The 12,460-nt window shown below is 36.3% G+C and overlaps 1 protein-coding gene across 6 annotated transcripts in view; it reads right to left on the reverse strand.

Annotated features, from left to right (window-relative positions):
• EIF5B (eukaryotic translation initiation factor 5B) overlaps positions 1-12,460 on the reverse strand; it is a 69,419-nt gene that overhangs the window by 48,476 nt on the left and 8,483 nt on the right. For 4 of the 6 annotated variants that reach the window (XM_067704169.1, XM_067704168.1, XM_067704172.1 and 1 more), the window contains one exon: positions 3,468-3,502. The exons of the other annotated variants lie outside the window; for them this stretch is intronic. In XM_067704169.1, the coding sequence (XP_067560270.1) occupies positions 3,468-3,502 (35 nt within the window). The remainder of the gene's footprint in view (positions 1-3,467; positions 3,503-12,460) is intronic. 6 annotated transcript variants of the gene reach the window in all.

The following is a 12,460-nucleotide window of genomic DNA, read 5'->3' on the forward strand; positions in this document are numbered from 1 at the left end:
TGAGCCTGTGCTCTAGAGCCCGCACATCACAACTACTGAAGCCCACACGCCTAGAGCCCGTGGCTCCGCAGCAAGAGAAGCCACCGCAGTGAGAAGCCGATGCACCACAACAAACAGTAGCCCCTGCTTGCCGCAACTAGAGAAAGCCCATGCACAGCAACAAAGACCCAATGCAGCCAGAAATAAAAATTAATTTTTTTTAAATGAAGCTATTAAAAATATTGCATATGTAGTTTTTTTAAGAAACAGCCAAACTACTTTCTAAAGTGGCTTCACCATTTAATATTCACAACAACAATGAATGGAGATGTGTATTTTTTCCACATCCAGTATTTAGTATTTTTCCACATCCAGCCGGTATTTAGCATTATGGCTACTTTTCCTTTAAGCTGTTCTAATAGATGTGTGGTGCTATCAAGGTCTTCCTTTGCATTTCCTTAAAGGCTAGTGAAGTTAAACATTTTTTGGTCTACTTTGCCATACATATACATTCCGTGAAATGTGTCTTCATATCTTTTACCCTTTTCTAATTGGATTGATTTTCTTTTAATGTTGAGTTTTGAGAACTCTTTATATGCCCTTTATGAGTCATCAGTCAGATATGTGGTTTACATATACTTTCTTCCAATTTGTAGCTTGTCTTTTCATCCACTTAACAGGGTTTTTTAACCAGAGCAAAAATTTTGAATTTTCATGAGGTACCATTTATCAAGTTTTTTCTTTATGCTTTTGGTGTCATGAAAAAGAACTCTGCACCAACTCATAGGTCCTGAAGATTTTTAACTATGTTATATTCCAAAAGTTGGGTATTTTAATGTTTTGTATTTTGATCTTTTGCCTATGGTTATCCAACTGCTCCAGCAACATTTCAACTATCCATCCTATATACATAAAATTGCTTTTGCACCTTTGTCAAAATCCACTTGGCTATACTTGTATGGGGCTATTTCTAAGTCCTCTATTCTGCTCTATTGATTTATGTCTTTCCCTCTGACACTAATAAACTGTCATGATTAAGGTAGCTACACAAAAAGTCTTGAAATCAGAGTGATTGCTTTTATTCTTCTTTTTCAGAATTGTTTTATCTATTATTAATTCCTTCAAACTTTTCAAATAAAATTTGGAATATTCTTGTGTGAATTTACAAAAAGAATCTTGCTGTAATTTTTTTAATATTATTATTTTTTTAATTTTTGGCTGTGTTGGGTCTTTGTTGCTGTGCACGGGCTTTCTCTAGTTGTGGTGAGTGGGGGCCACTCTTCATTGTGGTCCATGGGCTTCTCATTGCCATGGCTTCTCTTGCTGCAGAGCACGGGCTCTAGGTACGTGGGCTTCAGTAGTTGCAGCACACGGGCTCAGCAGCTGTGGCACACAGGCTTAGCTGCTCCGCGGCATGTGGGAACTTCCCGGACCAGGGCTCGAACCCATGTCCCCTGCATTGGCAGGTGGATTCTTAACCACTGCGCAACCAGGGAAGTCCGTCTTGCTGTAATTTTAATAGTAACTGCATTAACTGTATGTGAATTTAAAGAAAACCAACATCTTTATTATGTTGAGTTTTCCAATCCATGAACACCATATTTCTCCATTTATTTAGATCTTCTTTGATTTCTTTCATCAGTGTTTTGCGATTTTCACAAAATTCGTATTTAATTTTTAAAGTAATCTGAAGTGGTATTTTTAATTTCTGTTTCTACATACTCATTTCTAATATACAAAATGTGACTGAATTTTTTTATGTTGATCTGGTATACTGCAACCTTGTTGAACCCACTTATTAGTTCTTTGCACTAAGCAAGGAGTTATGATTTGAAATTAAAAGTACAACCCACCCCCCCAAAAAAACTAGACTTCATCAAAATTTAGAATATTTGCTGTGCAAAAGACCATATGAAGGGAATTTAAAAAAACAAGCCACAAAGTGGAAGAAAATATCTGCAAACTACATATCTGAAAAAAAACCTAGTATCTAGACTATGTAAAGAACTCTCAAAACACATCAGTAAAAACCCAAACAATCCAATTAGAAAATGGACAAAAGGCATGAAAAGACATTTCACTAAATAGTATTTACAGATGGCAAATAAAGGATGTTCCACATCAATAGCCATTTGGAAAATGCAAATTAAAATCACAATGGGATATCACTACACCATCAGAATGTCCTCTCCCCAAACAACAGTGGTAATAATCAGTGTTTGCTGAAGATGATGAGGACCTGGATCACGCACACATTGCTAGTGAAAATGTAAGCTGGTACAGCCACTCTGGAAAACAGTCTATCATTTTCCTGGAAAACTAAAAATGTACTTACCATATGACCCAGCAATTGCACTCATGCACATTTATCCCAGGGTAACAAAAAATTTATCTCATGCAGAAACTTGTAGACAAATGCTTGTAGCAGCTTCATTTGCAACAGCCAAAAACTGGAAACAACCCACATGTCCTTCACAATGGGTGAATGGTTAAATAAACTGCGGTTCATCCCCATTCCATGGAATACTATTCAGCAATAAAATGGAATGAACTATTGATACATGCAACAACTTGGACGGATCGCAAGAAAATCAGACTGACTGGAAAGAAGCCAATTCCCAGAGGTTATATACATATATGATTCCACTTATAAAATTTTTTATTTTCAAAAATTCATATAAGTACAGAAAAGATTCATGGTTACTAGGGTTTAGTGAGAGGAGGTGCACAGAAAGGAGATGATTATGGTTACAAATGAACAACATGAGAGATCCTTGCAATGATGGTCTGTATTTTGACTGTGGTAGTGAATATACAAATCTGCACATGTGATAATACTGTATAACACTAAACACAAACATACACGTGTGCTAGTGCAAGTGAAACTGGGAAAATCTGAATATGATCAGTGAACTATATCAGTGTCAATATCCAAGTTGTGATACTGTACAGTTTTACAAGATGTTATCATTAGAGGAAACCAAATAAAAGACACAGGAATCCCTCTGTATTAATTCTTACAACTGCGTGTGAATCTATAATAATCTTAAAAGTTTAATTAACAAAACTGAACACTGTTTAAAGGAGAAGGCAAACCTCAAACTGAGAAAAAGAAATGTTTGCAATACATATATCTGATGAAAGATTTGTCTATAATATATAAAAAAATTCCTATGACCCAACATTAAAGAACACAATTTTTAAATGGGCAAATGATTTCAACACTTAACCAAATGAGATATAATGATGGGAAATAAACACATGACAAGATGGTCAGTAACACTAGCTAATAAGGAAATGTAAACAAAATCACAATGAGATGCCACTACACAGCCACCAGAATGACTAAAATGAAGGGCTGATAATATTAAGTGTTGAGAGAGGATGTGGAGCAACTGGAACACACCTCAAGAGAGAATGCAAAACTGGCACAGCCACTTTGGAAAAGACAGTTTGGCAGTTTCTTCAAGTTAAACATACACACTTACCATATGACCCAGCAATCCCACTCCCAGGTATTTACCTAAGAGAAACGAAAACATATGTCCACACAAAGACTTGTACTCAAATGTTCACAGCAGCTTTATTCATAATCACAAGAAGCTGGGAAAAAAACCCTAGATATCCAACTACCAGATAATTCATAAACAAATTGCCATCTACCCACACAAAAGGATACTACTCAATGATAAAAGTAAAGAATGTTACACACACCAACATGGATGAATCTCAAGAGATTATTTCACGTGACACCCAGCCAGCCAATAAAGGCTACATTCTCTATGATTCTAGTTATAGGAATTTTTAGAAAAGTGAAAACTACAGTGACCCCACACACACACAAAACACAAAAGCTACAGTGATTTTTGGCCAGAAAGGACTGCCTACAAAGGGTCATGAGGGAACTTTTTGGGTTAATGGAAATATTCAGTATCATGATTGTGGTGAAAGAAGCACAACTGTATAATTTATCAAAGTTTATTAACTCCACACTTTAACTTTGTGTATTTTATGTCAATTACACCTCAAAGAAGAGAATTTAAATTTCTAGGGATACTATAAAAACGGATGAGAAGTTACAGAATGGATTTATCAGTTTACTGAAAACAGTTAAGGTTAAAATTACATATACCTAATATAAGTCATTTTACCCATTTTTATAAGTTATGAAAATAAGAATCAACATATAATATTCTTATAACACCTTAATTTCTATTAACACACTGTAATATGTAACTAAAATGACATTACTGTGAAGGAATCTTTTAAAAACATGGTATTTCTTTATTAATTGTATGTAAAAGGCATGTGATCAACTTTGGTGCTTGGCTTTTTGGAATAATCAAAAATCATGCATAAAAATAAAAAATGAGACACTTCACTTTGAGATCAATACACTAAAGCCTTTTAAATACACATAATATAACCAAAAAAAAAGTTCATTGTAAAGAAGTAAAAGAAAAATTAACCTGTTTGCAAATCTCCTCTCAACTCCAAACTGGCAAATTTTATTTATTAATGACAGACATTTTCCACTAAAAAGTTGTCTGATTTAAGTTCTACAAGAACATAGGAAATCCAACCCTTTCCCAAATTATTCCACAATTCAAAATCTCCAAGCTTCCTAGGATTCTCTCCTACCAACCCCTCTTCTCCAATGTCTCTTTATTTTTACCCTCTGAGGAGGTCTTACATCCTGGCTCAAAATTTCTCTGACACGGAGAGGTGGGGGTCTATGCCCCTCCCCTTAAATATGAGACTGTGTGACTGTTTACTCAACAGAATATGGCAGAAATGATGTTACAGTTTCTAAGCCCAGGCCTTGTACTTCCGGGCTCTTGAGACATTCACTGCCAAGCTAATGAGGATGTCCAGGCCACATAGAGAGGCCAAGGATAGGTGTTCCAGCTGACGTGCCAACCAACAGCGACTATCAACCACCAGAAGTGAGTGATGTGCAAGTGAGATAGCCTTTAAGATGACTCCATCACAGTCATCATTTACCTGCAACCACATGGAGACCTCCAAGCAAGACCAATCTGAGCTCAGTCAACCCTCAGAACCAAGAGAGACGATGATTTTTGTTGTTTTAAAGAACTAAGTTTGGGATGACCTGTTATGATACAATAATAACTGAAGCACTCACATATTTCCTTCTGTTCCTAATGGATACCAGGGCCTACAGAAGTAGAAACCACACCAGTCCTTCTTCTCTCCCCACCCCCAATTTGACCAAAAAAAAAAAACAAAAAAATTGTTCGTAATCTATAAGTACTGAGGGAAGACACGGTGATATCTAACTCTTTGCACTTTACTTTGGTTTCTGCTCCTCCCCTGAAACAGGCTCAATAAGAACAAACAAGAGGAAAAACATAAGGAGGAATCCCATTCTTTACTCCTAACTCTATCCCAGCAGTGCCAGTAGCAATAAAGGAAACAAGGGAAATCTAGTCCTGCCTTCTCCATAAGATGCCTTTTGGCATCTCTTTTCCTCCAACCTCCATCTCTTCTTACCCAGCACTCCTTGACAACAGTTACATATACAAACAGGAAAAACGAGACGAAAGAGGGAAAAGCCCAGCAGTCATTGCTCCTCACTAGCTCTCACCATTTGCACCACAGAACCCAACAGTTCTCACTCCCCACTCCCTCAATGGAGTTCTATCTTAAGCACCACAACCCATTAATAAATTCAGAGGTACCCAATCATGTCTTTAAAAAAAAAAAAAAAGCCCTCCGAGCTTAAAACTTCCTTATGAACTGGGTCTTGACATCTTTAAAAGGCATGTGAAACCATACTGCATTGTACAAGGCAAGCAAACAGAATGTATCTTATTACCTTCCACAAAATTCAGCCTAATTCTCCACTTTCTAAATACCTCATAGTTGAAGCGGTAAGAATACAAAAGCAAGTATAAGCGTCATCTTGTAGACCTCCAAATATATATAATCTAAGTTCACACATTTTTATGGATTCCAATGTGTTTATAAAATCAGTTCAGGGCAGCTTTGTCAAACCAGAACGAGTACCCTCAAAGGGGGCAGGTGAGATGGGTTACGAGGGGGAAACGCAGGGTTGTGGGTAATTTCAGAAGACTGAAAATTCTCCCCAGTAACTTTTATCTGTTTAATTTGTTTTAATTTTAATATGATAATAAAGATTTAAGATGAACATTCCATGAATCATATGGATAGACACTTTATCACAGTTCACTGTCATAGAATATCAACCAAAGCTTTTGTTTACAAACCTCCACTAAGTTGTTTCACATTGACAAAAAAGAGCAGAAGCAGACTTAATATGTAAATTAAACATTTTAGCCAAGAGAAGGTGCTATAAAACAAAGGTGAAAATCATTAGTTCATACTGAAAAAGATTAGAAAAATTGAGTTCTTACTAGTATATGCATGCTGAACTCAAAAGAAGTCCATTATAGGAGGCAATACTTTCACAATAAAATAGTGATTTAGATCCTGCTACTCAAAAGAATAATTCCAAGATAAGCAGCATTAGTATCACGTCGTTAGAAATGCAAAATCTTAGGTCCCACCCAAGACTTACTACATCAAAATCCTCATTTCAACAAGGCCCACAGGTGAATCACATGCACATTAAAATATGAGAAGCACTGGTTTAGAATCAACAAAACACTATCATTCACATCGATACTGCAAGTTTGAACTTCAAAAATTTTTATATTTGTTACTGTTTGATATAAGTGTATTTAGGGTTTCATAACTGCCTAAGAGGTAAGTTTATACTTAGTTTTGGGCCTGAAGATATATATATAAGCAATATTAACAATTTAAGTCAACATTCTCAATTAACACCTTAAGGACACAAGTTATGTTCTAAATTAATTGATTAGACTGAGCACTTCCGGCACTCAACAGATAGTGAACTCATAGTCTTTGTATTCCGTAAAAGTAACTCTGGTCCTTAATCACTGTTAAAGGATTCTTCCCACCTAATTTCCTTTTGTAACACCTGGCATAACCAAACAAATATTAATAAAATTTTGATGCAGGTAACCACGCTCAGGAGAGGGTACTTCTCACTTGCTGAACAACATCATCATTAGAATGGTCTGGCTGCACCTGTGTGCAGGCACTAGCTAAGCAACTGAAGATCTTGGATACTCTTCATCATCAACCCTTGCTTCTCAAGAGACAGAAACATACAGCACACTCCCATTCCTTCCAATCTGGCTTGCTCTCCTGACGGCAGATTTAATTACAAAGGGATCTGGAAGACATATGTAATAACTTTAGGAGGCAAATTTGAAATCTCAAGGGTAGCACTCCCATACTTAACCTAAACTTCACATTCTCCCTTCATCTCCTCACTGTATTATCTGTGCATATGCCTATTTGCTATATTAAAACGTAAGCTCCTTTGAGAACAGAAAACTCCTTTTTGTGTGCTCAATTCACCTCCCATTTTAAAAAATAAATTTATTTATTTTTGGCTGCACTGGGCCCTCGTTGCTGCATATGGGATTTCTCTAGTTATGGTGAGCGGGGTGGGGGTGGGGGGCGGCTACTCCTCACTGCAGTGCGCAGGCTTCTTATTGCAGTGGCCTCTCCCGCTGTGGAGCATGAGTTCTAGGCCTCAGTAGTCATGGCACACAGGCTCAGTAGTTGTGGCACACGGGCCCAGTCGCTCCACAGCATACGGGATCTTCCCAGACCAGGGCTTGAACCCGTGTCCCCTACACTGGCAGCAGATTCCCAACGACTGCGCCATCAGGGAAGTCCCCACCTCCCTACCTTTTACAACTAGCAACCAGCAGGGAATGTAACACATTCTTAACAGGCACTATTAAAGAAAAAGCCCTATTTTAGAATGGCAACCACAATTTTCATACAATTAGAAAGGCTCACCAGTTTCATCACTGAGGCTTAATAAAAACCTCATCTACCACCATAACAATTACTATATTTTGATCGTAGTAAAACTTCCAAATTGAATTTTCTGAAACAATAAATTCAAACACCAGTTTAAAAATCCCACTGAGAGAAAACTACAGCTACATTTTATTTACCTAACACACACAAGGATCCTTTGTATGTGAATTTTCCAAATGAATGGAAACGTACCATTCTTTAAAATTCATATTTAAAATGTAAATCTTTCTTATAACTGATTATGTAACCCCCTGAAATATTTACAAATGTCTGGGGTTGTTTCAGTACAATGGGGAGAGGGAAGACAAGAGTGGGTAGGATGCAGATGAAACAAGGTTATCTGTGAATCAGTAATATCTGAAACTGGGTGATGGACAGGTGTGTTCATTAAACTATTCTACTTCTATATACGTTTGAAATTTTTTATTTAAGAAAATTTACACTATAGTAACCAAAACAATGTGGTACTGGTATAAGGATAAACATAAACATCAAAAGAATAAAACTGTCCAGAAATAAATCCATTCATCCATGGCCAATTGATTTGACAGTGGTGCCAAAACCAATCAATAGGGGAAGAAATAGTCTCTTCAACAAATGGTGCTGGGACTATATCTCCACACGTAAAAGAATAAAGTTTTGGACCCCTACCCCACACTATCTACAAAAATTAACTCAAAATGGGTTATAACCTAAATGTTAGAGCTAAAACAATAAAACTCTTAAGAAGAAAACATAGGTGAATCTTCACACCCTGGCATGACTTAACAGTAGATTTTTAGATACAATACCCAAAGCACAAGCAACAATAACAAAAATTAGGTCAGCTGGATTGCATCAAAATTTAAAAACTTTTGTAAAAATGATACTATGTCAAGACAGTGAAAAGACAACCCACACAATGGGAGAAAATATTTACAAATCATGTACCTTATAAGGATCAAGTATCCTGAATATATAAAGAACTCTTAAAACTCAAGCGAAACAAGCTAATTTAAAAATGAGTAAAGGACTTGCACAGACATTTGTCCAAAGATATACAAATGACCAATGAATACATAGAAAGATGTTCAACATCATTAGTAACCAGGGAAATGCCAATCACAATGACAATGAGACACCACTTCACAATCGCTAGGATGGCTATTAATGGAAAAAAAAGGAACAGAATTGTTGGCAAAGATATGAAGAAATCAGAACCCTTGTACATTCTGGTGGTGCTGTAAAATGGTGCAGCTGCTGTAGAAAAGTTTGGTGGTTCCTCAAAAAGTTAAACATAGGATGATCTACCACTTCCACTCCTAGATATATACTATACTCAAAAGAACTGAAAACTGGTACTCAAACATCTAGACACAAATGTTCATAGCAGCACTTTTCACAATAGCCAAAAGGTGGAAACAACTGAAACATCCATCATCAGATGAATGGATAAACATTATGTGGTATATATACACAGTGGAATATTATTCAGCCATAAAAACAAAATGAAGTACTGATATATTCTGCACATAGATGAACCTCGAAAACATGCAAGATGAAAGAACCCACACACAAAAGGTTATACATGGTATGATTCCATTTATATGAAATATCCAGAATAGGTAAATCAAAAGACAGTATATTAGTGGTTGCTAAGGGCTCAGAGGACAGAAAGGGAAAGTAACTGCTTAATGGATATAGGAACTCCTTTGGGGGTGATGAAAATGTTTTGAAACTAGACAGAGAAGACTGAACAACACCGTGAATGTACTAAATCTCACAGAATTGTACATTTAAAATGGTTACTTTTATGTTATATGAATTTAGCCTCAAAAAAATTTCACAAGGGCTTCCCTGGTGGCGCAGTGGTTGGGAGTCCGCCTGCCGATGCAGGGGACGCGGGTTCGTGTCCCGGTCCAGGAGGATCCCACATGCCTTGGAGCAGCTGGGCCCGTGGGCCATGGCCCCTGAGCCTGCGCGTCCGGAGCCTGTGCTCCGCAACGGGAGAGGCCGCAGAGGTGAGAGGCCCGCGTACCGCCAAAAAAAAAAAAAAATTCACAAAACTGATTACGTGTTTCATACCAACCTGAATGGGAGTAAACTAATATAATTTAGCACTTCAGTCATCATTCAGGAGTGACAAGTTTGTAGGCCTGCAAAAGAATTTTGTTCTTAAACCAAACAACACAATGCCAACTGCTACTTACAAGTCCCTCTAATAACTCCCCTCCATTCTAATTACCAATAGGCTGAGATGACCAAGTTGTGAAAATTCTAAGTTCAGAGTGAGAACGTGAAAAGAAGACTTACACAGAAAAAAAAAAAAAGAATAACTTTAGCAGATACCTATAATGAAAGTGTGACTTTTAAACATTGTGAGCTACACCACAATGAAATGCAGGGTGAACCTCCTCTGCAACCTGGTTTGAAAAGCCATTGTGGAGTTGGAAATCTGAAATATGAACTGGATATTAAATATAAGAGAATTTGTGTTAATTGCACTAGGTGGGATAAGGGTATTATGGTTACATAAGGAAACATTTAGAGAGAAAATGTCAAGATGTCTATAAAATAAAATACATAAAGCAAAAATGAGGACAAAATACTGGTAATGATTAAATCTAGGTGATGCGTATATAAGAGTTCCTTATATTATTCCTTCAACTTTTCTGTGTGTTTGAAATTTTTATAATAAAAAGTTAAAATTTTAAACTTTAATCCCAACATTTCATTTTTTAAGACTTATTAGCTACTAATATGTCTGAAAGAGAAAATCACTTCTCTTAAATTCCTAAGAGAACAATGGATAATCCAGTAAGTATGTGTCTTTTTTCCCCCCAGGTTCATTCCTGACAAGTAATGCCTTCAAGTAACATCCAACCTTAAGTAAAAGGTCACTGACCTGAAGTGGGGGATTATAAAACAAAATACCAGACAATAGTACTACTGTCCTTGTACTGTTTTACAGGACTTTAAATATTGACTTTGTATATGCAAGGTATAAGTCAAACCACTTAAAAAAAAATAGAAACAGCATGTATAAACTCTAACCCAAGATAAGAAGGGGGAAAAATAGAAACAAAGCATTGCAGAATTGGCACAAATAAAAAACAAACCAGGATGGCTGAAATAAGATCAAATATATCATTAATCACAAGCAATGTGTAAGTAACTTTAAACTCTTAAAGGTGTTATCAAATTGGTTTAGTAAGAATTCAATTTTATGCAGTTTATCCAAAGACCTCAAACAAGTACATAGAAAGGTTAAAAGTTTTAAAAAAAAATTAAATCCTCAACAAAACACTAGCAAACCAAATCCAAGAACATATAACAAGGATTGCACACCATGACCAACTGGGATATATCCCAGGATTGCAAAGTTGGTTCAACATATGAAAATTGATTAATGTAATCCACCATATATAAATGGTATAAGACACAAAAACCACATAATCATCTCACAGATGAAGAGACAGCAATGTAACAAAATCCAACACCCATTCACGGGGCGGGGGGGCGGGAGGGGGGACACACCTAACACAATGCGAAAAACTGAAAGCTTCCCCCCCATCCCATGATCAGAAACAAGAAAAGAATGTCCATTCTCCCCATTCAGTACAACACTGTACAGCAGGATCTAGCCAGAGCTTAAGGTAAGATAAAGAAATAAAAACCATTTAGATTGGAAAAGAAGGAGAAAACTATCTGAACTTGCAGTGGCAGGACCATGTACATAGAAAATTCTAAGGAATCCACATACACAACAAAAAAAATTCAAGCTAATATATGAGTTCAGTAAGATTGCAGAACAGATCAATATATAAAAATCAACTGTATTTAAACTGTGTACTAGCAATAAACAATCTGAAAATGAAATTAAAAAATAATTCCACTTATGATAACATAAAAAAAATTAAATGCCTCAGAATAATTTTTTAGAAGAGTTGCAAATGTTGTACTCTGAGAACTACAAAAAATCATTGAAAGAAAACCTGAAAACCTAAATAAGTGGAAAGACATTCCATGTTCATGGATCTCAAGGCATAACATTGGCAATACTCCCAAAATTAATCTACAGAAGAAATCCAATCTCAATCAAAATCCCAGCTGCCCCCCCTTTTTTTTTTGCAGTAATTGAGAGATTCTAATTGTAAAATCTGTATGGAAATGCAAGGAACCCAGAATAGCCAAAACAATCTCAAAAAAGAACAAAGAGAAATCACACTTCCCAATTTCAAAACTTAATACCAAAGCTGTAGTAATCAAGATAGTGTGATACTGCCATCAGGATAGACATACAGATCAATGGAACAGAACTGAGACTCCAGAAATAAAATCCTACATATAAGGTCAATTGATTTGATCAAGGAATTAGAGGAGTAATAGTCTTTTTTTTTTAAATGGTGCTGGGACGATTGAATATCCACACGCGAAGAATGAAGTTGGACCCCTACCTCACACAATATAAAAAAAATTAACCCCAAATGGCTCAAAGGTCTAAATGTAAGAATTAAAACTGTAAAACTAGAAGAAAAATAGTAAATCTTCATGACCTTAGATTTGGTGATGATTTCTTAGATCTGACACCAAA

This window comes from Pseudorca crassidens, chromosome 14 (genome assembly GCF_039906515.1).
Source record: "Pseudorca crassidens isolate mPseCra1 chromosome 14, mPseCra1.hap1, whole genome shotgun sequence".
Lineage (NCBI taxonomy): Eukaryota > Metazoa > Chordata > Mammalia > Artiodactyla > Delphinidae > Pseudorca > Pseudorca crassidens.